Here is a 27,904-nt window from a genome sequence, read left to right on the forward strand (position 1 = left end):
GGTTGATTTGCTTACCTTTGGTCATTTGGGTAGGCAGGTTAGGGGCGGAAAACTGTGTGGTGGTTTAGCAACTGCGTGTTCTCTGTTGGGCATCTTTGGGGATGATTGACAGGTTCTCTCCAAAGCTTGTGGTATTGGCGACCTGAGCAGTTGGGGGGAACCTGTCTTTGGGTTCCGCCCATTTAATTCCCCTGTTAGGGGTTAGCCGGTGGGACCTCCCACATGCAAGTGCATGGCATGGTCTCAGGTGAGGGAGGGGTCCCTCACCTGGACTAGCATGGAGCTACGCCCAGAAGTTGCCCCGGAAGTTTATTCTACGTCATTTTCCGCCCCGGAAGCAATTGTTTGACCCTGCGGGTCCTTGTTAGGGTCATAGTTAATTATGTTAATTATGCTAATTTAATTAAATAAATTATGCAAATTTATTTTAATAAAATGACCCAGTTTTAAATCCAGCTCTTGTGTCCGTGTCGTTACTCCGCCTCTCCTGCAATTACAGTTATTAAATGGGACAGTTTTTAATTGAGAACCACCTGCGTAGTTTTGTAAAATCCAAAATGAAAACATTTTCTAAAGTGCCTTTTGCATGCTCCGCGATATGACAATCTATTTCTGTCAAAATGAAACTGAAGCTTCAGTTTCTTTCATGAAAATAATATTAAATTTGAGCTAATTGCTGATAAATTGGTTTATTTTAATTTCTATTAATTTACATATTATTGTTACGTGTATTGTATTTGGACTACAAGAGTCTTGTTAATTTCCTTGCTGCTATCTAGTGATTTATGGACACAGTGACTCAGTCATTAAGATTTTGAGTCTTAGACTATTAAAGGTCTATATCTTGGCAGTTGGAATGAGCTCCCATCACTTGTCTCAGAGCATATGCACCAAAGACAAATTCCTTGTGTGTTCAATCACACTTGGGCAATAAAGAATCCTTATTCCATTCCATTCCATTATTCTCCCAATTTTTACATCCCAGAAATTGTAGGACTGATATTGTCGAAACATAGACACAACATATAGAATTTGTTCTTTATTGTGTGATTGGACACACAAGGAATTTGTCTTGGTGCATATGCTCTCAGTGTACATAAAAGAAAAAGATACATTTGTCAAGAATCATGTGGTACAACACTTAATGATTGTCATAGGGATCAAATAAGCAATGAAGAAACAATCAATATAAATAAAAATCTTAGCATACAAGCAACGTTTTGAGGTAGGAGTTGAAACAGTTTATGTCCAGGATGCAAGGGGTCATTAAATACAGTATTTTCACAGCCCTCTTTTTGACTTGTGCAATATTCAGGTCCTCAATGGAAGGCAGATTGGCAGCAATTGTTTTTTCTGCAGTTCTGATTATTCTCTGAAGTCTGTGTCGGTCTTGTTGGGTTACAGTTATAGAGGTGCAGATTACATACTCAATGATTCCTCTGTAAAACTGTATCAGCAGCTCCTTGGGCAGTTTGAGCTTCCTGAGTTGGCACAGAAAGAACATTCTTTGTTGTGCTTTTTTGATGATGTTTTTGAGGCGACCACTTTAGGTCTTGAGATATGATAGATCCTAGAAATTTGAAGTTCTCTACTGTTGATACTGTGTTGTCTAGTATTGTAAGAAGTGGAAGGATGGGAGGGTTTTTCCTAAAGTCTACCACCATTTCTACGTTTTGAGTGTGTTCAGTTCTAGATTGTTCCGGGTCACACCACAAGGTTAGTTGTTCAACCTCACGTCTATATGCGGATTTATCATTGCCTCAAATGAGTCCAATCACTGTTGTATTGTCTGCAAACTTCAGTATTTAACAGATGAATCATTTGAGATGCAGTCATTGATGCATAGAGAGAAGAGAAGTGGTGAGAGTACACAGCCTTGGGGGGGGGGGGGGCTGTGCTAATTGTACATGTATCTGATGTGATTTTTTCCTAGCTTCACCTGCTGCTTCCTGCAGTGTTCCCTCTAATTTTTTGGGGGGATGGGCGGAAAAGTATAGTGTTTGAGCGGCAGTCCCTTTGGGACTGGGCGGCACTCTTTCCCTCTCACTCTTTCCCTCTCGGCTTCTGGGCAGGTTTGAAAAACTCTGAGTTGATGATGATTTTTAAGTGAGCCATTGCTCACTGCTCAGCTTAGAGGGAACTATGGCTTCCTGTCTGTTAGGCAGCTTGTGATCCACTTACAAGTGTATTCAGGTACTGCTAGCTTGTTTAGTTTGGTTAAGATAATGTCCAGTATGATGGTGTTGAATGCTGAACTGAAGTCTACAAAGCAGACTCTAGCATTGGAGCGGTAATGATCACATGATCAAAATTCAAAAATTTCCAACTGGCAACTATTTATGATGGTTGTAGTATCCTGAGGTCATGCGATCACCTTTTGTGACCTTCTAATATTTATTTATTTATTATTTATTATTTAGATTTGTATGCCGCCCCTCTCCGAAGACTCGGGGCGGCTCACAACAGAATAGAACAAATCATAAATAATCAGAAAACTTTAAAATTTATACAAGATTTAAAAGAACCCCATAAACTAACAGACGCACACACAAACATACCATGCATAAAATAAACATGCCCGGGGGAGGTGTTTCAGTTCCCCCATGCCTGACGGCAGAGGTGGGTTTTAAGGAGTTTACGGAAGGCAGGGAGAGTAGGGGCAGTTCTAATCTCTGGGGGGAGTTGGTTCCAGAGAGTCGGTGCCGCCACAGAGAAGGCTCTTCCCCTGGGGCCCGCCAACCGACATTGTTTAGTTGACGGGACCCGGAGAAGGCCCACTCTGTGGGACCTAATTGGTCGCTGGGATTCGTGCGGCAGTAGGCGGTCTCGGAGATATTCTGGTCCAGTGCCATGAAGGGCTTTAAAGGTCATAACCAACACTTTGAATTGTGACCGGAAATTGATCGGCAGCCAATGCAGACTGCGGAGTGATGGTGAAACATGGGCATACCTGGGTAAGCCCATGATTGCTCTCGCAGCTGCATTCTGCACGATCTGAAGTTTCCGAACACTTTTCAAAGGTAGCCCCATGTAGAGAGCATTACAGTAGTCGAACCTCGAGGTGATGAGGGCATGAGTGGCTGTGAGCAATGAGTCCCGGTCCAGATAGGGCCGCAACTGGTGCACCAGGCGAACCTGGGCAAACGCCCCCCTCGCCACAGCTGAGAGATGGTTTTCTAATGTGAGCTGTGGATCGAGGAGGACGCCCAAGTTGCGGACCCTCTCTGAGGGGGTCAATAATTCCCCCCCCAGGGTGATGGATGGACAGATGGGATTGTCCTTGGGAGGCAGAACCCACAGCCACTCCGTCTTATCCGGGTTGAGTTTGAGTCTGTTGACACCCATCCAGGCCCCAACAGCCTCCAGGCACCGGCACATCACTTCCACCGCTTCGTTGACTGGGCATGGGGTGGAGATGTAAAGCTGGGTATCATCGGCATATTGATGATACCTCACCCCATGTCCTTGGATGATCTCACCCAGCGGTTTCATGTAGATGTTAAATAGCAAGGGGGAGAGGACCGACCCCTGAGGCACCCCACAAGGGAGAGACCTCGGAGCCGACCTCTGACCCCCCACTAACACCGACTGCGACCGGCCAGAGAGGTAGGAGGAGAACCACTGGAGCACAGTGCCTCCCACCCCCAGCCCCTCCAACCGGTGCAGAAGGATACCATGGTCGATGGTATCGAAAGCCGCTGAGAGATCGAGGAGCACCAGGACAGAGGATAAACCCCTGTCCCGGGCCCGCCAAAGATCATCCATCAACGCGACCAAAGCGGTTTCCGTGCTGTAACCGGGCCTGAAACCCGACTGCTGGGGACCTAGATAATCAGCTTCTTCCAAGGACCGCTGGAGTGCCACCACCTTCTCGACAACCTTCCCCATAAAGGGAAAGTTGGAGACTGGACGATAGTTGTTAAGTACGGCTGGGTCCAGGGACGGCTTCTTGAGGAGGGGGCGCACAAGCGCTTCTTTATAGAGTGATGGAAAACTCCCCTCCCCAAGGAAGCGTTGGTAATCTCCTGGGCCCAGCTCCGTGTCACCTCCCTGCTGGCCGAGACCAACCAGGAGGGACACGGATCCAGTAAGCAGGTGGCGGAACTCACAGCTCCAATGGCCTTGTCCACTTCATCAGGTGTCACCAGATCAAACTCTTCCCAGACAGGTGGACAAGTACGTGCCCCAGTCACCTCGACTGACTCGTTGTCAGTCGACACTGTTGTACAATTGGAGTCGAGGTCGGCCCGGATCTGAGCGACTTTATCAGCGAAAAACGTGTTAAACTCCTCGGCACTACTCTGCAAGGGCTCCCCAACTCCCCCCTGGTTAAGAAGGGAGCGGGTCACCCTAAACAGAGCGGCCGGGTGGGATTCCGCTGATGCAATCAAGGCGGCATGGTACGCGCATCTTGCCGCCTTGAGCGCCACTTTGTAAGTCTTAATAAAAGCTCTTACAAGTGTTCGATCAGATTCAGACCTACTCTTCCTCCATCGCTTCTCTAGACGTCTCTTTTGGCGTTTCAACTCCCGGAGCTCCTCGTTGAACCATGGGGCTCTACGGGGTCTAGCACCACGGAGAGGTCGCAAAGGCGCAATCCGGTCAAGAGCCTCCGCAGCAGCCGTATTCCAGGCCTCCGCAAGAGACTCCGCCGAACTGTGGACAAGTGCCTCTGGTATAACCCCAAGCGCCGTCTGAAAGCCCTCTGGGTCCATCAGGCGTCTGGGGCGGAACATCTTCATTGGTTCCGCCTCCCTGCGGGGAAGGATTGGAGCCAGGAAGTCAAGCCGTAGTAGGAAATGGTCTGACCAAGACAAAGGCAATGGTTCTAAGCCCCTTAATCTCAGACCATTACTCAATTGCTCGGAAAGGAATACCATGTCAGGTGCGTGCCCTCCCTCGTGAGTCGGACCCTGTACTACTTGAGTCAGGTCCATGGCTGTCATGGTGGCCATGAACTCCTGTGCCAACCCAGAGGTTTCGCCGAGCGACGGCAGATTGAAGTCCCCCAGGACAATAAGTCCGGGGAACTCCACCGCCAACCCGGCTACCTCCTCGAGTAGCACAGGCAGGGCTTTTGACACGCAGCTGGGAGGCAGGTACGTGAGAAATAAGCCCACCTGAACCCCTAAGTCCAACTTCAGCAAGAGAGACTCGCAACCCGCAATTTCCGGAGCAATGAGCCTACGCAGGCAAAGGCTCTCCTTGGCTACAATAGCCACTCCTGCCCTCCTTCCCTGGGGTCGAGGTTGATGCCATATCTGAAACCCGGCTGGGCAAATTTCAGAGAGAGGAACACCTCCCTCTGGGCCCAGCCAGGTTTCAGTAATACAAGCCAGGTCGGCCTCCTCATCCAGGATCAGGTCCCGGATGAGGAGAGCTTTATTTACCACCGACCTGGCGTTGAGCAGCAGCAACCTGAGTCCAGGGCCAGAGTATGCAAATATGCAAATCAATTTGGAATCCAGATTCACTTAACAATCATGTTACTAACTTAACAATTGCAGTGATTTAGTAAACAACTGTTTAGTGAAGAAAGTTGTAAAGTGGAGGGAAAACTCACTTAACAGATGTCTCACTTAATAAGAGACCTAATTGTGATCATAAGTTGAGAATATCTGTATTGTTATGCATTATGGTTTGCTAGCATATTTTTACAAGGTATTCTTCATATGTTCATCACCTAGAATTGGATCTCCATACGGTCTTCAAGGTTGCATTAAATTGAGAATTTTTAATTTCTTAATATAAAATCAACAATAGATGAGATAATTGATATTCATCCAACCCTTTCAAGTCATAAATGTAACATGGAATTGAAGGCTTCTGCCATTGCCTGTACATTGTAGGACTTTTTCTCACAATAACCTGCCTCCAGGAGCTGTGAATGATCCAATACTGGAAGTTTTAAAGAAGAGGTGGGATAACCATATGCCTGAAAGGATGCAGTTTTTCTGCCTAAGCAGGGGATTGGACTTCCCAGGTTCCCATTATTACTTGCCTTCTTCTATCACTTATTATTCAACAATATCCTCTTCATTTTTTAGTCCTGCTGTTCTATGAATTATTCATAATTAATATTTGAGCATGTATTTATGGGACCGCCTGTGTCTTCATACCTCGTTGTGGCCAGTAAGAGCCCACAGAGTCAGCCTTCTCCAGGTCCCATCCGCCAAACAATGTTGATTGGTGGGACCTCGGGGAAGAGCCTTCTCTGTGGCGGCTCTGACCCTGTGGAATCAACTGCCCCCAGAGATCTGTACTATCTTCCTACTGGTCTTCCGGAAAGCTGTTAAGACCTGGCTTTTCCGGCAGGCCTGGAATTAGAACTAGATTGATTGTAATATATGCATGGTTTTTAAAAATGATATTATCGTTTTTATTATGCTGTTGATTTTATTGTTGTATTTTTTACTGGGTTTTATTTTATTTTTTTACTATTGCTGTATTTATAACTGTTGTTAGCTGCTCTCAGTCCATCCAGAATGAGCGGCATAAAATAAAATACAATATAGTACAGTGCACTGCAGTGCAGTGCAATACAATACAATACAATACAATACAATACAATACAATAATACAGTACAGTACAATACAATACAATACAATACAAAATAAATAAAATGTATTAGTACATAGGCTTCATGGTATTTTTCAATAATTTTTCATTATGTTCCTTCTCAAAACACCAAATCTTTTCAATTATCCTTTTAGATTTCTGAAATCCTTAAGAGTTATGTACAATGCATATTATGTACAGTGCAAGTGATGTACTGAAGTTTTATGGTTCACAAGATACCTAGTTGTTTACAACAATTTATGTTTTGATGGCAATATGGTTCAGCACAAGATTATCTTCATGCTGATAATGAAGGAATTAAAAGTTCATATTTGGTACTTTTGCATTTATTTGAATAAGCAGCTGTTTGTCAGGATTGTTTCTGATTACATAAGCACACTGCTATAGGAATTTGAGTTAATAGTCATGAACAAATAATTATACAAAATAAATCCACACCTTTATTGTTCAGATAAGATGATATCTTGGACAGAAATTTTAGTATAAAGAAGACTTATAGTTTTAATAAATTAAAGAACAGGCTTACTATAGCACATCTGCTTTTATTAAAATGCAACAGAACTAAGACAGTTCTCAACCTATGACCAAATTAAAACCAGAATTCCTGTTGCTAAGCAAGGCAGATGTTAAGTGAGCCTCACCTGATTTAAACCTTTTTTTGCCATTGTTGTTAAATGAATCACTGCAATTGTTAAATAAATTTTGGTGCTGTTAAGCAAATTGGGCTTCCTTCATTGATCATTTATCAAAAGGCAGCTAAGTTCACAAGTGATAATAATATGACCCTGGGCATCTGCAACTGTTGTAAATACATACTAGTTGCCAAGCATCCAAACTTTGAACATTTGATCATTGTAACTATGAGGACCAGTTGTAAGACGTATTAGTGTTAGGCTTTATTCAAAGACTACCTATAAAAAGTCCTTCATGGCATTGGACCAGAATATCTCTGGGACCGTCTTCTGCCGCACGAATTCCAGTGACCAGTTAGGTCCCACAGAGTTGGCCTTCTCCGGGTCCCGTCAACTAAACAATGTCGTTTGCTGGGACCCAGGGGAAGAGCCTTCTCTGTGGCAGCACCGACCCTCTGGAACCAACTCCCCCCAGATATCAGAGTTGCCCCCACCCTCCTTGCCTTCCGTAAGCTTCTTAAAACCCACCTCTGTCGTCAGGCATGGGGGAATTGAGATATTCCCTTTCCCCTAGGCTTATAAAATTTATGCATGGTATGTCTGTATGTATGATTGGTTCCTTAAATTGGGTTTTTTTAAATTACTTTTAATATTAGATTTGTTTATATTGTCTTTTTACTGTTGTTAGCCGCCCCGAGTCTGTGGAGAGGGGTGGCATACAAATCTAATTAGTTAATAAATAAATAATAATATTATATGAATAAGGCTTTTCGCCCCAATTTTACATGAGATATGTATTATAAAGACTATTCCTATAGGAAGGATAATTTAAAAGGGAGTTATGTCAAGAATTTTTGAAATGGTAAGATATTGAAAAGGCAAGTGAAGGTCACGATTAAAAGAACAACTGAACAGAACTTAGTCTGTATAAATTTACTACAGAATGATATATGCTCTATGCTAGTATATTTTGTAGACTTCAATACCCATAAAATCATAGAATTGGAAGGATTCGTAATTATTGTCCCAAAGGTGCTTTTTTCATGAGACAATCTTTGGAACAACTACGACCTGGATAACTGAGAATCTGTACAAACTGTCAATTATTGTATAGTTCAATTCCCATTAATACAAGTAGTCCTTGATTTACGATCACAATTGAGCTCATTATTTGTGTTGTTAAGTGGGACATTTGTTAAGTGAGCTTTGCTCCATTTTATCACCTTTCTTGCCAAACTTGTTATGTGAATCACTGCAGTTGATAAGTTGGTAATCAATAAGGAAGCCAGAGTGAACAACATGAATCTGGCTTCCCTGTTGATTTTGCTTATTAGAACTTTGAAAAACAGGATCATATGACCTTGGAAGTTGGGACACAACAATGGTCATAATTATGAATCACTTGCTAGGCATCTGGATTTTGATCACACGATCATGAGGATGTTACAAGGGTCTTAAGTGTGAAAAATGGTTATAAATCCCTTTTTTCAGTGTGGTAACTGTGAACGGTCATTAAATTAACTGTTGTAAGTCAAGGACTACTTTATAAGAAAGTCACTTCTCAGCACCCTTTAGGATTGATTCTAACCCATGTTTGAAAACTTTTAGTGATAGAGAGTCCTTCATCTTCTGAAGCAATTAATTCTATTGCAAAATAGGTCCTACCATCTGGAATTTTTGTATGCACTCAACCTACTTTTTGCTTTGTAATTTGAATTAATTGGTGTGTAATACTTAAGTTATGCAATGGAGAGGCATATCCCATGGGAACTAGGTTTTATTCTAGTTTCAAAGAAAAAAGTACAAACAAACTACACTGTTGGAAATGTAAAAACAAGAACTTGGTGAAAAAATTAAAGAGAATAAAGTGCCCCACCCCTTGTTCTTGCCAAAGTTCTGGAGGCAAAAGATGATTTATTTTTTTTCTTCACAACAAACCAAAGATAGTACTGTACTGCTTTTAAAAAGGAAGGAAACCTTTTTGCAGGGTTTGAAACTGATACCATCTAAAAATAGAGGCAAAGATATATTTTCTCTGATTATTTTTGGATTTAGAACCTTCATCCTACTGTCAGCATTTTTCATTTTTTTAAGAAATGACATTATCAGATTTCTTGAAAAGAATGAAAGAAATAAAAAAGCTTAAATAACAGCATAATCTGTTTTGGCTTAAACTGATTTTGAACTCATAAATATGCAATAATACTTCTGATAATGAATTAGGATTATGCCTCAATTTATCTATGAAGCTCTTTGTTGCAAATACAATATGACTGCTATTCTGAAAAGCTGATTTATTTATTTTAATTTTAATTATTTATTTGTTTTGTCAAGTACGTATTGGTGGTAGAAAAAGAGATAATATTTATAGAATAGAATAGAATAGAATTTTATTGGCCAAGTGTGATTGAACACACAATGAATTTGTCTTGGTGCATATGCTCTCAACGTACATAAAATAAAAAGATACCTGATACAAGTAAAAGAGTAACATTAGGACAGGGGACGGAAGTCACTCTGGTGCACTTATGAACTTAAGCTGATATGTGAACATTTTTTCCATTTTTTTGGTAAGCATTTTTGAAAACAAGAAACAGTATTGACTTCTTTGTAAAGAGGAGAGAGACTGACAAACATTTAAGATGCAGAAAATGTAGTTGCAATTAATTGAAAGTAACAAATGTTGTTAGAAAATAATGTATAATTCCCTCAACACTGTCAAACTAAATCACTAAGAAAATGTGCATTAAATTATCTTCTAAGTTTAATATGAATGCCATTCATCACTTATTTATGTCAAAATTATGCATTTTATATTGTTTAAAGCAGATTTTTTTATAATAGAAAACTTCCAGTATTTATAATTTGTTAGCTATCTGATCACTCTGATTAAAATGCATACGATGATGCATTTTATTAGCCTTTCTACCACTACTAATATTTATGAAATGAGAAATGGATTTGTGTCAGTTTGTAACTACTGGTTTCTAGGCATTTCTTCTAAAGTTTGAACCACTCAAGGCACATTAAAAGTATAATAAAACAGATAAAACCTGTAAGAATAATAAAGAGGAATGATGACAACTAAAAGCAACCTCCCAAAGATGCTATTCAAGGAAAGCCAAATATTTTTTTCAAGGAAGGGAGAAAAGAGCTTTACAAAGATCCAGTAGAAACCCATCCCAAATTGGAGAGTAGTTATTGAAAACAGGCCTCATGTTGTATGCATAGTCTTAAGGGCCAGGAATGTAGCAAGTCAAAAGGACCTCTGTCCGGAAAAATAACATTGGGACCATAGTTCCCCCTAAGCTGAGCAGTGAGCAATCGCTCACTTAAAAATCATCATCAACTCAGAGTTTTCCAAACCTGCCCAGAAGCCGAGAGGGAAAGAGTGAGAGGGAAGGAGAGAGAGAGGAAGACAGAGAGAAACAGATAGAAAAAAGAGAGGAAGGAAAAGAGAAAGAAAAAGAATGGGAGTAAGGAAGAGAGAAAGAAAATCAAAATCTAGTTTGAAACTAGCTCAACTATTTAAGTGGCATTTTGATATTGATAGAGTTGCCCTATTATGAGCTCACTGTTATAGACACACAGTACAGTATTTTATTTTGAAATTCTCTGAGGCAAAACAGGGTGGGTTGTTTGTTTGTTTGTTTGTTTGTTTGTTTATTTATTCATTTATTCATTCATTCATTCAGTTAGTTGGGGGAAAGATCAAAGGCAACATGAGAAAGTATTATTTTACTGAAAGAGTAGTAGATCCTTGGAACAAACTTCCAGCAGACGTGGTTGGTAAATCCACAGTAACCGAATTTAAACATGCCTGGGATAAACATATATCCATTGTAAGATAAAATACAGGAAATAGTAAAAGGGCAGACTAGATGGACCATGGGGTCTTTTTCTGCCGTCAGTCTTCTATGTTTCTATGTTTCTATTCATTCATTTATTTATGTGCCGCCCAGTCCCGAAGAGACTGCCGCTCAGACACTATACTTTTCCGCCGCCCCCCCCCCCCCCCAAAAAAAAAAAAAAATTAGAGGGAACACTGATTGGGACTTATTGGTATGGGTAAAGATCACCTTTTATGTTATCTGGTCAAGTTCATTGCAACATTAAAGATTTAAATCGTAACCATTTTGGAAATGTAATATTACCAATCACATATATCTTGGGCAATAGCAGAAACACATACAAACTGTTTCCAAAATAGAATTGAAAAGAATCAGAATACGTATAGATTTCCAACATTTATTTAGTTCACTCAGAAATACCATTCTCTAGCTGATTTACATAATATAAAACTTATGCAATATGTACTGATACAGAATAGTAGGACAATAATTTTTTAAAAGCTTGGGAGAACACTGAAATATTTATCTGCTACCAAAATGATTACTGTACATTAAAAAAAATCCCAGTCAAGATATCATTTAATATGAGTGAATTGATAGTAACCAAAATGGTTAAAAAAAGTTTACAGTGTAAAGCACGGGTGTCAAACTCAAGGCCCGGGGCCCATGGGGTGCTTAGATTTGACCATGAGTCATCCTGAAAACCACAAAGGGATGTTCCATAGTGCCTCTGCCTGCGAAAACAGAGCTCAGGATTGTCCCAAGTTCTGTTTTCACTGACATGGGGTTGCAGGAGGCCATCACAACTGAAAATGGAGCTCAGGAGCCCATTTTCTTTGGCAAGGTTCTCCGACCACCACGAGTAATGTCAAGTTGGACATTCCCACTCATGCCCACTCCACACACACACAAACACACATCAAGATCAAACACAACCCTGATGCAGCCATCAATGAAATTGAGTTTGGCACCCTTGGTTTAAAGCTAAAGACTTGGAGTACAGATGTATTATGCTGTGGAGCAAAGTATGGCACTAAACAAAGCTAGTCTCTATTGTTAAGAAAAAAATCTGTTTCTCAAAGAATTGTACTGTGATAACAGGACTGTGATCTTCCTTCTGAAATACCTGCAGATAACAAGCATAGTTCTATTTTCCCACATAAGAAAATACACAACTCAAGTAATTGAGATACAATGGCATATTATCCCAAGCATAGAGGGACGTTGTTTGATCTTTTCTATTAATAACCTGAAGTTGGCATTTAAAAACAGTTTCCAACACTTATTTACTGAAAACAGAACAGAACAGAATATCTATGTAGATATTCCAGTACCCAATGCCAGGGTTGGACTTTCTTGAATTATATGCTTGGATTTAGAAAACACCTTTTCTATAAATTTCCGGCATAAGAACACATATATTAATGGATCCATACATATATTTGCAGCAGCTAACCAGAGAGTGATTTCTTTGGCTATGAATAATTGATTCTGTTTTGCACAACTCATACTCCGGCCACTTTGGCTAAGAGTATAAGGTACCCGAACAAAATGATAAGGGGCGAAACATATGAAAAAAACAGCTACAATGATAAACACCTTACTTTTGGCTCTTTGTTTAATTTTACAGTCTGCTATCTTGGTTCTTTTATAAGAGCTATAAATCTTTGTAGCAATAATTACATAAAATAGAAGCATCAAAATCAGCACAGTATAGAAGATGATTTGACAGATGTAATTGACAGCTTCATGCCATTTCAGTCCCAAATCACTTTTCAATGAAGCACACTTCTTCACTGGGAGAGACGGAGCCTCACGGTTTGTCAAAATCACATTGGGTAGGGAGAGGATGAAGAAGAAGAGCCAGACAGACCATGAAACCACTTTAGCTGAAGTGCTCTTATGCAACCAGAACTTCCTAAAGGGCTGAATGATCTTGAGAAACCTATCTAAGGAAATAAGTCCAAGCAGCACGATACTTATATACATGGTCTGGTAAAACATTACAGATGAAAAACGACAAACAAATGCTTTTAGTTGCCATAACCCTAGTTCCGAGTCTGTTAAAATCTTGAAAGGCAGCATTAGTGTCATGATGGAATCGGAGATCACAGTGTTCTTAAGATACACAATGAAGCTCGAAGTGGTTGGAATCTGGAAAAAAGCAACTACAGCCACGCTGTTCAGTAAAAATCCCACAAGGAAAAGAATGCTGTACAAAATTGGAAATACAATATGAGATATCCTAGTATCTCGGGGGCATTGCGCAGAGTGGGATGTCCAGTTGGAAGCGTTGATACTTCCATTCATGGTTTAAGCAGGAATCCTGGGAAAATAATATTTATAGAAAGTAAGTATGCGTAAAGGTTTACTTTAAAAAAGTATAAACGTAAGAAGACTGGAAAGACTTAACAACAAAATAGAACCATTTTCGATTCCTGGGAGAAATTCATATATTTTGTTAGCATATATGACATTATATCATTTGGGATTTTTCATATCAAAATGGTGGTTTAGTTCTCTATGTGGTTAAGTATTGTGTGAACCCAATTCTACACTTTGATGCAAAGTAGAAGGATGGATGAATTTGCTTACATGGGAAAAATGATCTGATGGGGTTTTTTTCTCCACAGATATAACAGAACCAGAGAAAGCAAAGCAATTATATTATTTCTTTGACTAATGTTACTTATAGACTATCATATGCATTCAGCTCCAGGAATAGAAAATAGATTATTTAAGATACAAATAATAATAATAATAATTTAAAAATTACTTACCACTTTAAAAAAGCATAAATGCAATGCTGGAAAAGCCTTTTCACTGGTTAGCTGATGGATTTCATTTGGCAGAGACCTTTAAAAAAAGGTGCACAAAAAAACCTTGGAGTTTCGGTTAAGTACTTCTGGAAAGAGATATTCTTCCAATTAGGTAGACCTCTGAGCTAGGGAACTGCTTAAGAGCTCGGAACCAGCAGTTTGGCTGAAGAAATGAACTGGCTGTACATTCTGTTTGGCTGTTTTTGTTTCCTGGAAAAGGAAGTTAAACAACCAAAGGTTTTGGTAGAAACTGTGGTAATCTCACTTAATGAATTCACTTTAACAAAAGACAGGATGGAAACTGAATGCATGCATTTGGACAGCTGCTAATGTTACACAAATGCCAAATGGGAAGGACAAAAATGTGTTTGCCATATTTCTTAACTCATAGTCCCCTTCCCTCCCCCCCAAAATTACAGATGTGCATTTGTGATACAAATATAAATATACACTGAGAAGGTCAGGTAGAGCCAGTGGAAGACTAAGCAGAACAAAAGCAATAAAATAATTGCATTTCTGAATATAATCTTTACTTCGTTATAAGTGATTTCTGAGATTTTGTTCGACGTATTTGTAAATGTTATCCTGAGAAGGTTCAAGATTGCTGGAAAAGCAATCCATCTCTAGCAGATAACAGGATCTGTGCATCTTTTCTAAACAATAACCTCCTATAAAACACTGCTGCTTTTATATTTATATACTGTATTATGTGTATGATAGGATATGGTCAGCGGTGGGCTACGAGCCGGAACGCTAAATTGTGCTCGCTGCCACGGCTCGTAAGAGCGATTTTGCAGCTGCACCTGTAGCGGCAGCAAAATCACGCACGGAGGCGTGTTTCAGCATGTGCGAAAGCAAAAGTAATTCGCCAAAACACGGTCTCACCTGCGGCTCCGGCAGGATTTTTCTGCCTCCATAGGTGCAGCAGCAAAATTGCGCTGGCCTCGCATGAACCTACGAGCGGCGGCAAGTGCAATTTAGCGTTCTGGCTCTTAGCCCACCGCTGGATACGGTTGTTGGTTAAAAATATGGTTAGTTTTCTTATGCATTATCTGTTATGCGAACCCAGCCTTTACAATTAATTCATGTTCAATGTTGTATGTGAGTCAAATAATGGGTTAACTTATTAAATGGTGAATGTAATTTCTCTTTCACATCTGACTATATAGTCTTTTATAATTTTTCTCTGTGGAACGTCAGTGAGATTGAAGTCTTTGGATTGAGTTTGTATCATAGTCCTACTTCAAGTAGTAAATTAGATGATTAAATTGGTCAGTTTAGATAGCTCAGTATTGTTTTTTTTATCTCTGGCTTTTGAATTTTTACTGAGTTCCAAGTATGACATAAGCTGTACTTTAAGAAACTTCCTCCTTTTGTAAAAAGACAGACCAGATGGCTTCTTTGGATCATAGCTATTGCTAACTTGGGTGGCCTTAAAATTGTCACATTCTTTCATTTTCTTCCATATCCTCTCTTCCTAGCCTATCCAATGGGACTGTTGTCACTATAAGTGAACAGAGAACACTATAAATTCCCCACAATTTCCTGAAGAAGTGAAATAAGAGTAAATATTAATTATGATTTAGCCAACCAATCCTGGTTTTGTCCAAATTATAAGAAATGCCTTTCCTTGAAATCTTACTGAATTATATGCAGAAGTATTCTACATATCCACTGACTAGCAACGTGTTGGCATTTTCTCAACTGAAAATCTCACAAGAGATGTTATATTTCATACCAAATAAGTAAAGTTGTTAAAATTAATGAAATATTTCATATGGAAATAATACTTTTGAAAACTCTTTTAAAATTTTTATGACCTTAGGTATTTCTCTCTGTAACTTGATAATAATAATATTGATATTAATGATATATAAGGCAAGAAAAAATGGCTTACCTCTCTGTGAATAAGTACTGCACTGGTGGTAAACTTGGAAATGTAGAACAGAAAAAATAGTTTTGTTAGCAGTTTTGCTGCCAGTTTGTTCCCTATTTTTCACAAGCCTGGCTTCTCTCTCTCTCCAAAACACCATCTGCACTTCCCTTATCTGGGTCAAATGCTACAAATCTCAAGAAAAATATTCACATACCAAATATTTGAAGGTATCGTACTCAGTATGAAGCTCTTCCTATATACAGAAAAAGAAACATAGATTGCATGAAATATGGAACTGAGTTTGGATAAATCTAACAAGCAGGAAAATAATGTCCCTTTACCATTATCTTGCAAGGCAATTTCTTTAAGCAAAACAATGGTCAAAGGAACAAACTATGTTCTCCTGTAATTTGTGAATTTGATGAAATAATTTCCCATCATACGAACATATTGTGCAAGATTTCTAAATCAGCTTCATACTGTGACTTGAGATTTAGTGTGTGTGACTTTGGAATTGTAGTTTGCCATAATTGTCTGATTGCTACTTTACAGGTTTATTTTAGTAATTAGTTAACAATTGATTACCATTTTCATCTCAGTAAAATTCAGTTTTATATTGTGTGTTACGTGACATTCATACAAGAATAATAATTAACTGATATATTTTTTAAATGAAATTGAAGAATACGAAGGCATTTATTCATTTTAAGAAAGCAATTTAGAAAAAAGGCTCACTAAGCAGAGCTTTTTTTAACTTTCTTTCAAAGGCAAATTTTCTGTTATGAAAGTTTTTCTCCCAAAATATTACATCATTAACAAAAATAAATTATATAGGACATTATTTTACTTCTTAAATTATTTTTGAAGGCACTCAAATAGTGATTTATAAGATGTTTATTGATATAAAAATCTATGTGGCCACTAAATATCACAGATTTGATGGTACAGTTCATAATCAGATACTAATATGCAGCAAATAAGATCTTACTCTAAAGTAAAAATAATAATATGTCCTTATAACATAATACTGTTCTGCTTAGTGTTATTTAGTTTTATTAACTAAATAAACTACCAAGTGATATATTAAAATTGCTTGGTTAGTTTACATAAATAATCTAAGGAAGACAGCCTTCTAATTAATCTAGGAACAAAGGGCCCAAGATTCTTTGAAAAAATTGATGCATAAATTTATTGACGATAAGTAGTTTTGCCTTTCTGAAGGGAAAGGCAGTGGACAGTGTTGATTATTAGAGTGTTTGGGAATTAGACCTTAAAAATACGTTAGTAAAAAAAATACTAATAGTAATTTCTGGTTGAAGATTTTGAAACACCCTTTTCTTTTTAAGTCTATGGGATTTCTGAGTGATGTCTACTTATCATTATCACCGAACCTCTTAATAGTCTTTTATTCTTTGTATACATAGTGCTCCCTGCTTTCCTCTAAAGAGCCTTTAAAAAAAATTATACATACATTTTTTTACTGTCCAATTAATTTTTCTTAGTGTGAATCAATCTTTGTAGATATGATATTAAAGGAAAATGCAGCAGGTAGCTAGTTGTTAGTAATATGGGTTATGTGTGATTCCTGATTTGTATAAAACCAAGAATGACACATTTCTATTAGAAAATATAACTTGCATCAGAGTAATAGAAACTATATTTGGCTAGGTTTCTTGTTTAGCTACATTGGTGTCTCTTCATCAGTAGTTTCTCTACTATGATCCTCTCTTGTTTTCCTTAAACATTTGTGCAAATTATTTAAAAGAGACTTTCTAAATGCTTTGCAGAGGGCAAAATAAACAAATGGGTCCAAGCATGCATTCAAGGAAGTCAACCACAAAGTGGTCTCTTTTATGTAAAACAAAGTATTCTGGGTTGAACACTGAAAAACATCTCTGGTTTGGCTCAGAGTATAAGGAATTCTAGCAAAATGGAAAGGAACAAAGCAGACAAAAAATACACCAATAATTATGAAAATCTTGATATTCACAGTCTTCTTATTTGCTTTTCCCAAACGTCTTGTTCTTTTGTAGGACTTGTACAGTTCTTGGCTAATGAGTATGTAGCATACAACTATGATAACAAAATTAACCCAGAAGACAAACTGGCAAATATATGCAACAATTTCATGCCATAGTAGTCCTAAAGAAGATTTTAGGTCAGCACATTTCTTCACGTTCTCATATGTTGGCTTCTTGTCTGTGAAAATCATGTTTGGGAGGGAAACAGAAAACATGAAAACCCAGATCGTTATAGACAAAATCTTGGCTGCTGGTACTTTGTTAATTCTTGATGATTTGAAAGGTTTGACAGTCTTCAAATATCGATCAATCGTTATAAGTCCAAAAAAAATAATGCTGATGTACATGGTGAAGTAAAATATGACCTGAGTCACTTTGCAAACAAACCCTCTCAATTTCCAGGAAGTCAATTTTGCATCACTGAGAATTTTGAATGGAAACGTTAATACCATCAGGATGTCAGAAATCACTATGTTCTTGAGGAAGACAATGAAATTTGATTTGCTGGGGATCTGGAAAAAAACTCCCATGGCCAGGCCATTCATGATTATGCCAATGAAGAAGATTATAGTGTATAACAAAGGAAAGAGAACTGGATTCATCTTGCTATCTGTGGTACAGTTGCTACTGTTTTCAGGAGGGCTGTAGTCTAGTCCCATCATAGCTGTAATAGTTTTCTACAAAAACAAAACAAGCACATTAGTCATAAATGTCAGCTATTTTAATTAATGCTTCAGTCCAGTATTTTTAAACCCTCTCTATATACAAGTAACAGCATGAACGGCTTTTTAATATAGAAATTATGGTATAGAATAATTGCATTTCTGAATACAATCTTTCCTTCGTTATAAGTGATTTCTGAGATTTTGTTGGAGATATTTGTAAATGTTATCCTGAGAAGGTTCAAGATTGCTGGAAAAGCAATCCATCTCTAGCAGAGAACAGGATCTGTGCATCTTTTCTAAACAATAGCCTCCTATAAACACTGCTGCATTTATATTTATATACAGTATTACGTGTATGCTAGGATATGGTCAGTGGTGGGCTACGAGCCGGAATGCTAAATTGTGCTCGCTACCGCGGCTCGTAAGAGCGATTTTGCAGCTGCACCTCTTAGCAGGAGACCTGTCCTGAAACAATGTCCTTCAAATGATATGAGCTGCCAGAAATGCCAGCCAGGACTCAGCTATGCTTGTTATGAATTCTAGGAACTGAAAATTTAATCCACACGGGAAGCATTAGAGTTGAAAATAATCTGCATGTTTAGGAATTACAAAGTACAAATTCAAGAAGACACAATTAAATCATCTTGCAAATAAATAATTGGCAGTTTAGTTTTACACCTCCGTAATCCAGAGAATAAGCATATAAAATACACCAAGTTTCAAGAACCCACACAACTGAGATTCTAAATGAAAAACTTCAACCAGTTTTATTGTTATAATGTGTCGCTCAGAAAGTAATGTACCCACCTAGAAGAACAATATAACTAAATTGTCAGTATAGTCAAAAATGAAGAAATTATGACAGCAATATCAGTGAACTCAGAGATCTTTTAATAGGAATCCTAGTGCGGCATCTCTTTTATTAAAACCAAAACCAACAGAAGAAAACTCATTTTAGTCATTTCAAGTAAAAGTTTTTCCAGCTGCTTTATATATTTTTACTTTGATAGGCAAAGTTAATTAATGCCAGTGTAACTGGGCATAAAAAAATACACGTGAATGCTGTTTTGTCCATTTATTTCAAACACACATATTTAAGATGCATCTTCAGCAAATGCTTGAAATTTCAGGATTTTATATATCTTGTCCAAAGTAAACCGAAGTAAAAATGTGTTTAATTTTAGAAGATATATAGTGAATTGTTATTGGACGTCAGAACACTAGAAATGTCCATTGTAGCTAGGATTTTACTTTCAAAGTTAAAGAATTGCAGCAAACAAACAAAACAAAACATCAATAATATGAGTGTTTTAAAAGATTAAAATATATACACTAAACTGTTTGCTTCTGCAAATCGTACAGAAAGGTCTATTGAAATGCATACTAAAATTACAATGAAAAATTTGAAGTTACCTTAAGTATCTGGATTGTCCTTCATTGGAAAGTTGCTTTTCCTGGAAACAAGTGTTTCCTGATCTGTTTTCCTCTCTTTTTCTTTTGGATTGATTGTTTGCGTCAAAATAAGGCTTATAAAGCAAACTCCATCAGCAAATATTGTTCTTGCAAAACAGAAGTGGTAGAACTGAGTGAGTCAAAGCACATATGGGGAAGTAAAGGACTTAATTTTACTGTTTCCCTTTTAACAGCTGGAATATAATCAATTAGAAACCAGATGAAGGGTTTAAGTTTTTCTGCACTTGCTGTGCTGTATCATCATAATAGAAAGTTTTTTGATTAGAAAATAATTTAAAAATATATTTTATAGCCTGGTGTCATTAGTCCTTTATTCTCCACTAGAAGAGTGCTCATGTAAGCTAGTAGAGTCTGGCACTAATCTTTTGGTATAAATCAAATTAAATGATACTTTGGGGGGGGGGGAACCAAAATAATAACTATAATATAATTTAAAAGCTTTTTGGCAGGAACTATGCTGGATAGCTCAACTATATTAATGAAATGAGTGGCTTTCTGATTGGTAAAAGATAAGAGTACCTCTTTACAGAATGGATTCAATATTGTATTTTTGTGCATTGTGAAACCTTGTTTTAAGGTATAACCTGTTGTGAAAATTTACAAACCCTGCACAAACCCCTGTTGATCAAAGTTATGATTTTCTAATATTTTGTCATCATGAAGATGAATTTTCAAATGTTCACCGAAATAAAGAAAATGTGTACATGGCCAACCATTATTATGTTGTTTAGGATTGTTGGAAGTTGTACATGAAATGCTTATGATAAAATATATAACATATAATCTTATAATTATACATTTTGAAGAACCGTCCCAATCAGATAAAGAGTAGCCCCAACTTGGGTTTTTAAAATGTTCATTGTACAGTGATACTTCGTCTTACAACTTAATTGGTTCCGGGACGAGGTTTGTAAGGTGAAAAGTTTGTAAGACGAAACAATGTTTCCCATAGGAATCAATGGAAAAGCGATTAATGCGTGCAAGCCCAAAACTCACCCCTTTTGCCAGCCAAAGCATCCGTTTTTGCACTGCTGGGATTTCCCTGAGGCTCCCCTCCATGGGAAACCCCATCTCTGGACTTCTGTGTTTTTGTGATGCTGCAGGGGAATCCCAGCAGCACAAAAACGGGTGCTTCGCTGGCAACGGAGGTCCGGAGGTGGGGTTTCCCAGTGAGGGGAGCCTCAGCGAAATTGCAGCATCGCAAAAACACAGAAGTCCTTGAAATCCCACCTTTGGACTTCCATGTTTTTGTGATGCTGCAATTTCACTGAGGCTCCCCTCGCTGGGAAACCCCACCTCCGGATTTCCGTTGCCAGCGAAGCGTCTGTTTTTCCGCTGCTGGGATTCCCCTGCAGCATCGCAAAAACACGGAAGTCCGGAGGTGGTATTTCCCATGGAGAGGAGCCTCAGGGGAATCCCAGCAGCGCAAAAACAGGTGCTTCGCTGGCAATAGATATCCGGAGGCGGGGCATCCCAGTGGCGGCGGCTTGGATTTGTAAGGTGAAAATACTTTGGAAGAAGAGGGCAAAAAATTTTAAACCCTGGGTTTGTATCTCAAAAAGTTTGTATGACGAGGCGTTTGTAAGACGAGGTATCACTATTTACTTTCTTTGAAATAATATTTTAAAACTATTGGTTCTAAATATAGAGGTTTCAACTTTTGTGTTCCTGATATTTTTGAAGCTTCTCTCCTCAAATTTAATCCCGAGTCCTGGTGACTTCATGGACAGATCTATGCAGTTTTCTTGGCAAGATTTCAGAAATTATCTTCCATTACTTTCTTCCATTACCACCAAAAATAACCCAGATGTCTCCTTTGCTTAAGGGAGGGTTAGAACCTTTACCTTCCTCACTCATGTTCTATCATCAAACTGCATGACCTTCTCTTGTTATACTATATCATTGTTTTTAGTATGCATGAACCAAACATAAAGGTTTACTTGTACATATAGTAGTGATGGTGCTAGACGTGTACCTTTCCCCTGACTATTTTCTGTTTTTTTCCTCTTCCGTTGTGATATTCTACATTGGTTGAAACATCTTAAAGATTTTGGGAATGTTCTAGGGTAGGGGTCCTCAATCCACAGTCTGTGGCCTGGTCTACGCTGCCTGTTGGGAACTGGGCCATGCAAGTAGTGAGCGTGCAAACATTCATTTGCATATATCATAGGATTAGGTTGCAGGTGAAAAACCATCCACTCCCTGCCTCACACCACAGCCGCTACCCATCCACTGCCACCACTCCCAGTCTGCAAAGCCAGACAGGTTGGAGACCACTGTTCTATAGAAAATAAGGAACTTGCTTAAAATTATGTTGTTCTCATGCTTTTGCTTAAAGTATTCAGTAGGTCAGAACTTCCATTACTGAAATAATGTCAAATCCAATATAATAGCTATTTTCAAGTAGTCAATTATTTTTAGAAAGGAATACTTTACTATTCTAGTACAGTAGATGGACCTATACTTCCATAAGTATCCATAAGGGCCAGATTACTTGCGGGAATGCCTTCTGGCATATGAGTCCCAGTGACCGATTAGATGCCACAGAGTTGGCCTTCTCCAGGTCTCATCAGCCAGACAATGTCGTTTGGTGGGGCCTAGGGGAAAAGCCTTCTCTGTGGTGGGCCCGGTCCTCTGGAATAACTCCCCCTGGAGATTCGCACTGCCCCCACCCTCACCTATGTCAACAGGCTTGGGGCAATTAGGTCTCATCCCCTTGGCCAACGAAATGAGATATATATTGTATGACTGAACTGGTATGATTGTTTTTAAATATTGGATTTTTAGATTGTAATTTTAAATTTAATTAGATTTGCCGTTGTTGTTATATTATATGCTGGTAAACCGCCCGAGTCCTCGAGAATACAAATACAAATCTAATAAATACAAGTCTAATAAATAAATAATACAAATAAATAATTCTCAGTCAGTTCTTCATCACCATGGAGAAGTACCATGAAGAAATATTCATTACAGAAGTTATAATACTGTATTTATTTGTCAATACCTTTGTTTCTTTTCTGAATAAAAGGATGAAACTTCAAATCATGAATATAACCAGCGCATGATACTTCTTTACGGAGTTGGAAAGGAACGTGAAGAGGCCAGGCATCAACTGAAGAAGATTACCCGAGATATTCTTAAAATCTTAAATAAGAAAAGCACTTCTGAATTGAGTGGTAATTAATTGGCTGTTGATGCTTATTTTGCAGTGCATAAGATAGCACAGTTGTGGGTTGAGGAGGGTGTTCTTTATAAAGTTTGCAAGCTTTTAATGAGAATTACTCTTTTGAAAATAACTATTTTAAAACTGCTGGGAAGCACATGTAAACCAATTATAATTAGCTTGCAATTGTTTTTCATAACCAATTTAGAAAATGTATATTATACAGGGAGAGACTTCCTTACAAGAATTTACTGTATTGTTCTAAAGCCACTTATATGAATTTTGGATTACTAGATTGCAATGTAATTTCATATTTTCAATTCTGAAATGTATTTAAATAGAGATGATTTTTTTAAAAATAAAATTCGCTTTTGACATAACGTATGACTTTTATTTACTACAAAGCTTAACAAACATGTGTTTTAGGTGGCGATGAAGGGCAAAAGGTCAGGAAGAACAGGCAAGAGGCATTTCCAACGTTAGAGACTGTATTTACAAAACTTCAGCAGCTCTCATACTTTGATCAGCATCAAGTGACAAGTCAGGTACTTCTGTGCTACCAGTTGCATTGAAATTAGAACGTAATATAATATGCATGCAATATAAAATGGAAGTTGTGGAGAGGAAAAAAATTCATCACAGGAAAAGAAGTGCTAGATGAATACAACAGGGCTAAATTAATGAAAACTAATTTATGGGTGTGTTTCTGGGTATACAAAAAGGATTGGGCTATGAGAATATGCTAAAAGTAGATTTTAGATGAGTGGGTGGTAAAACAAAGAAAGCATTTCAGACTAACCTACTAAACTTACTAACTTTTGAATCATATTTAATTGTTATTTCATCTAGAACAGGGGTGCCAAACTCAAGCCCTTTGGAGATTCCCCATCATTTTAAATCACAGCTGCTAGCAACAATGAGTCTTGGTTCCTACTACAGTCATCCCTAGAAAATTAGCCCTATCCTGCATGTTTTGTGAATAGCTGGAGGTGCTTGCTTTGATGCCAAACACAAAAGAAAAGAGATACAGCAGCATTGCAAGCTTATTCATCTAATACTTTCATTGTATTTCAGCAGTACAATAGAATGTAATTCATCCCTTCTCATTACACTAAATCTTTATGATGATGTTGAAACAACTTAAAAGAGTTTAAAATTGTTCTATATCTGAGCTAGGAAGAATGTCAGTGCTGGTACATTTTTGTCTTTTTGAACAAAAGATGAAAAGTAGAATTTTGTACTAACTGCAAAATTTAACTTAACTTAAGGAAAGTATGGTGAAACTGCTTAAATTTGGAGGATGTCATTGTTAAACTTGATCTGAGTTAAGATTCATGTTTTCCACTAAATACCATGAGAAAAACACATAGGAATACAACAGTGGTGGGTTGTAAAATTTTTTGCCACTGGCTTGTGCATGCGCATGCGCAGAAGCATCTGGGCAGGTTGGCGGACCATTTTGCTGCCGGCACTACTGGTTCTAAGAACCTGTCTGAATCGGGAGCAATCTACTGTTGGACTACAACAATAAGTAATTATTCAGGGATATTAGAAAATTACAAGGAATTATGAATTTCTATGAATTGCAAACAAAGAATATAGGAATTTGGGGACTAACTTTAACGTTAAAATGTGATTTGCAATGAAGTTATTAATATTGTTTTGGCTAGATAGAATTAGGTAACATTTATACTTATGTTTCTACTTTCAGCAAGAATATATTTCACACAAATGAGTGCAATAAAAGTACTTTTTGGATTTGGAAGAAGTTAACTCATGAATCAATGGCAAATTGTTTCTATATAATGTTAGGAAAAATGTATAAATTTATCCATTAAATCACCAGGAGTTTAGCTGAATTTGAAAATTTAAAGTAGTACTAATGTGATCTGTAGCAAGAAATCTGTTCAATTTCAGAGACTTCAGTAGAATTATTATTATGTTTGCTTTGGAAATAACTAAATATTATTTCTTAGAATAATCCAAAGCATGATACCATGATCTTTCGAGACAGAAAGATGCCAATGCAAAATTTCTTGGAATATGATTAGTTTATGCTCAGCATTTGGATCAGTTTTCTCACCAACTGCAAGCATTTTGATTTAGATATAAACTTTAAAATCTAACAATTTTCTTAGATCCATCAAGTATTGCCATGGATCTCTCTCTCTCTGTCTCTGTCTCTCTCTCATCTACCATCTATCATTTTAAAATTGATTTTATCACATAACTACAGGCAGTGTTGAAAATTTATATATTTAAATCTCCTACCCTCCTATAACATAAGAATAAAATTTCCATCTCCCAAACTCATTAAAATACAGTATATTAAAAAACAAATAGCAGCAGCTGAATGATAATTGATTTTTGAAAGTTGCTTTCACGTCTTTATAAATTACAGCAACAAGAGGACCAAACACCTATTGGAGCTACTACTACTGTTTGATTTTGAATCTTTTTTTAGTTCCTGGTGACATTCTAGAGAAAGACCTGCAGTTTTATTTTGAATTTATAATTTACTGACAAAGAAATAAAGGGAGAAGGCTCCTGGATTGGGACTGAAAGGTGAAAGCGGAAGCAGTACGCTCTGTCCCATAGTTGGGTAGACCACAATGTCCTGATAGACCAGTTTCACTGGAAAAAAACATTTGATCTGCAGTTTTCTTTGCAACAATTTTCAGAACTGGTTTGCCATTGCATACTTCCTAGAGCAGAGAGTGAGTGACTGGCCCTAAGCCACTCAGCTAATTTTTTAGCCCAGTGCTTTGAATCACAGCATTAAACTAATTATCATTTAAATTATTTAGATGGCATTAAACATTTCTATTCCCCCTAAAATAATTCTGGGAAAACAAGAGGAATGTCTTCCAATTTCATATCTGCTCCAAAGAAGACAGGAGCATAGTTTATTCTCTCATGTTTTATCACCTTCTACTGCACGAAACCCAGCAACCAGTTAGGTCCCACAGAGTGGGCCTTCTCTGGGTCCCGTCAACTAAACAATGTCGTTTGGCGGGGCCCTGGGGAAGAGCCTTCTCTGTGGTGGCCCCGGCCCTCTGGAACCAACTCCCCCTGGAGATTAGAATTGCCCCCACAGTCCTCGCCTTTCATAAGCTCCTTAAAACCCACCTCTGCCGTCATGCATGGGGGAACTGAGATATTCTGTCCCCCTAGGCCTTTACAATTTATGCATGGTATGTTTGTCTGTATGTTTGGTTTTACAAGAAAGGTTTTTTAATTGTTTTAGTATTGGATTGTTACATGCTGTTTTTTATTACTGTTGTTAGCTGCCCCGAGTCTACAGAGAGGGGCAGCATACAAATCCAATAAATAAATGGGTGGGTTGCCTCCCGGACAGGAGGGAATGCAGTGGGGTAGCGAAATGGAGCTTCATCCCAGAGCACCCAATTTGCACTGAAAGATGTTAAAAGAAAATGCAGGGCGTCTTGCATAAGCCACGCCCACAGTGTGGTAGTAAAACATTTAGTAGCCCTTCATTGCCTAAAAGTCATTTCATCAATAAACAGAAGCCAGTAAAATATACACTCTAAAAATAAAGTCCTTTTAATGCCTCCAGCATCCACTTTTTCCCAGAGCTTCAAAACATCAACTCATTCATGAAGCCTAATTTTCAGATACAGACTTTTTGTAGAGATCCAGTTTCACCTTGGTCTACAATTTTGGTCCGAATTGATTTCTCTAAAACTTTATAACTCAATCTCAGCCCTTACAGTTATGTATTTTTATGCTTGATAATTCTTTGCTGTACTGGTTCCCCCAATGCTTCGCTTTGCTAATGGGTCTGTTTGTTTTTAAACAGATTTCCAACAATGTTCTGGAGCAGATTACTAGCTTTGCATCAGGAACATCATACCATCTTCCACTAGCTCATCATATAGAATTTATCTTTGATCTAATGGAGCCTGCTTTAAATATTAATGGACTTATTGACTTTGCTGTTCAGGTACCCGAAGTGAAGCTTATATATACGTACTAATTTAAACTATTTTATTCCAACTTTAAGACCTTTTAAGAACACTACAAAATATTTAAAACAATATTTTCAATAATTGGACAGAGACTTGTTAAATTCCTCTCATTCCATTTTATTAATATGGAAGTCTGCGAGACCGCCTTCTGCCGCACGAATCCCAGCGGCCGGTTAGGTCCCACAAAGTTGGTCTTCTCCGGGTCCCGTCGACTAAACAATGTCGTCTGGCGGGACTCAGGGGAAGAGCCTTCTCTGTGGCGGCTCTGACCCTCTGGAATCAGATCCCTCCAGAGATTAGAACTGCCCCCACCCTCCTTGCCTTTTGTAAACTCCTTAAAACCCACCTCTGTCGTCAAGCATGGGGGAATTGAGATATCTCCCCCTGCCTATGTAGTTTTTGTGCATGATATGACTGTATGTATGTTTTTTATATTGGGGTTCCTTGCTTTTTAGACTTTTAAAATGTACTATTGTTATTTTAGATTCTAATTATTATATTTGTCATTATGTATTGTTTTTATCACTGTTGTGAGCTGCCCCGAGTCTACGGAGATGGACGGCATACAAATCTAATATATAATAATAATAATAATAATAATAATAATAATAATAATAATAATAATAATAATAATAAGTCTCTCTCTTCCCTGCTATGCTCCGAATCAGTTTAAGAGAATAAATGCATGATCCATAGAATGTTCACTTCCCAATGAGCAGAATTTTATTCTGCATTGGCCACATTAGTACCTTATAAAACAATTTGACGTTACAAGAGAGAAGAACATAATGCATTCCAAATTTAGCTGGTCGGCTTCAGACACTTACAGTAC

General features: G+C 38.0%; 3 protein-coding genes across 6 annotated transcripts in view; 1 reads left to right on the forward strand and 2 right to left on the reverse strand.

The window, feature by feature from the left end:
* MED12L (mediator complex subunit 12L) overlaps positions 1–27,904 on the forward strand; it is a 228,774-nt gene that overhangs the window by 127,098 nt on the left and 73,772 nt on the right. For all 4 annotated transcript variants that reach the window (XM_070753437.1, XM_070753438.1, XM_070753436.1 and 1 more), the window contains 3 exons: positions 22,949–23,096; positions 23,510–23,628; positions 26,904–27,047. In XM_070753437.1, the coding sequence (XP_070609538.1) occupies positions 22,949–23,096; positions 23,510–23,628; positions 26,904–27,047 (411 nt within the window). The remainder of the gene's footprint in view (positions 1–22,948; positions 23,097–23,509; positions 23,629–26,903; positions 27,048–27,904) is intronic.
* On the reverse strand, positions 11,447–13,373 carry P2RY13 (purinergic receptor P2Y13). Its single transcript, XM_070753445.1, has one exon. It carries the CDS (start codon positions 13,371–13,373, stop codon positions 12,378–12,380), a length of 996 nt encoding a protein of 331 aa, XP_070609546.1. The 3' UTR covers positions 11,447–12,377.
* P2RY12 (purinergic receptor P2Y12) lies at positions 11,447–20,028 on the reverse strand. The gene is made up of 4 exons (XM_070753444.1): positions 19,858–20,028; positions 15,780–18,456; positions 13,844–14,092; positions 11,447–13,389 (listed from the first exon to the last, which is right to left on the reverse strand). The coding sequence occupies exon 2, from the start codon at positions 18,439–18,441 to the stop codon at positions 17,440–17,442; it is 1,002 nt and encodes a 333-aa protein (XP_070609545.1). The 5' UTR covers positions 18,442–18,456; positions 19,858–20,028; the 3' UTR covers positions 11,447–13,389; positions 13,844–14,092; positions 15,780–17,439.

Source organism: Erythrolamprus reginae, chromosome 5 (assembly GCF_031021105.1).
Source record: "Erythrolamprus reginae isolate rEryReg1 chromosome 5, rEryReg1.hap1, whole genome shotgun sequence".
NCBI classification, from domain to species: domain Eukaryota; kingdom Metazoa; phylum Chordata; class Lepidosauria; order Squamata; family Dipsadidae; genus Erythrolamprus; species Erythrolamprus reginae.

Bases quoted from the DNA above. Each gene is read 5' to 3' on its own strand.
- P2RY13 (XM_070753445.1), bottom strand. From the start codon at position 13,373: ATGAATGGAAGTATCAACGCTTCCAACTGGACATCCCACTCTGCGCAA.
- P2RY12 (XM_070753444.1), bottom strand. From the start codon at position 18,441: ATGATGGGACTAGACTACAGCCCTCCTGAAAACAGTAGCAACTGTACC.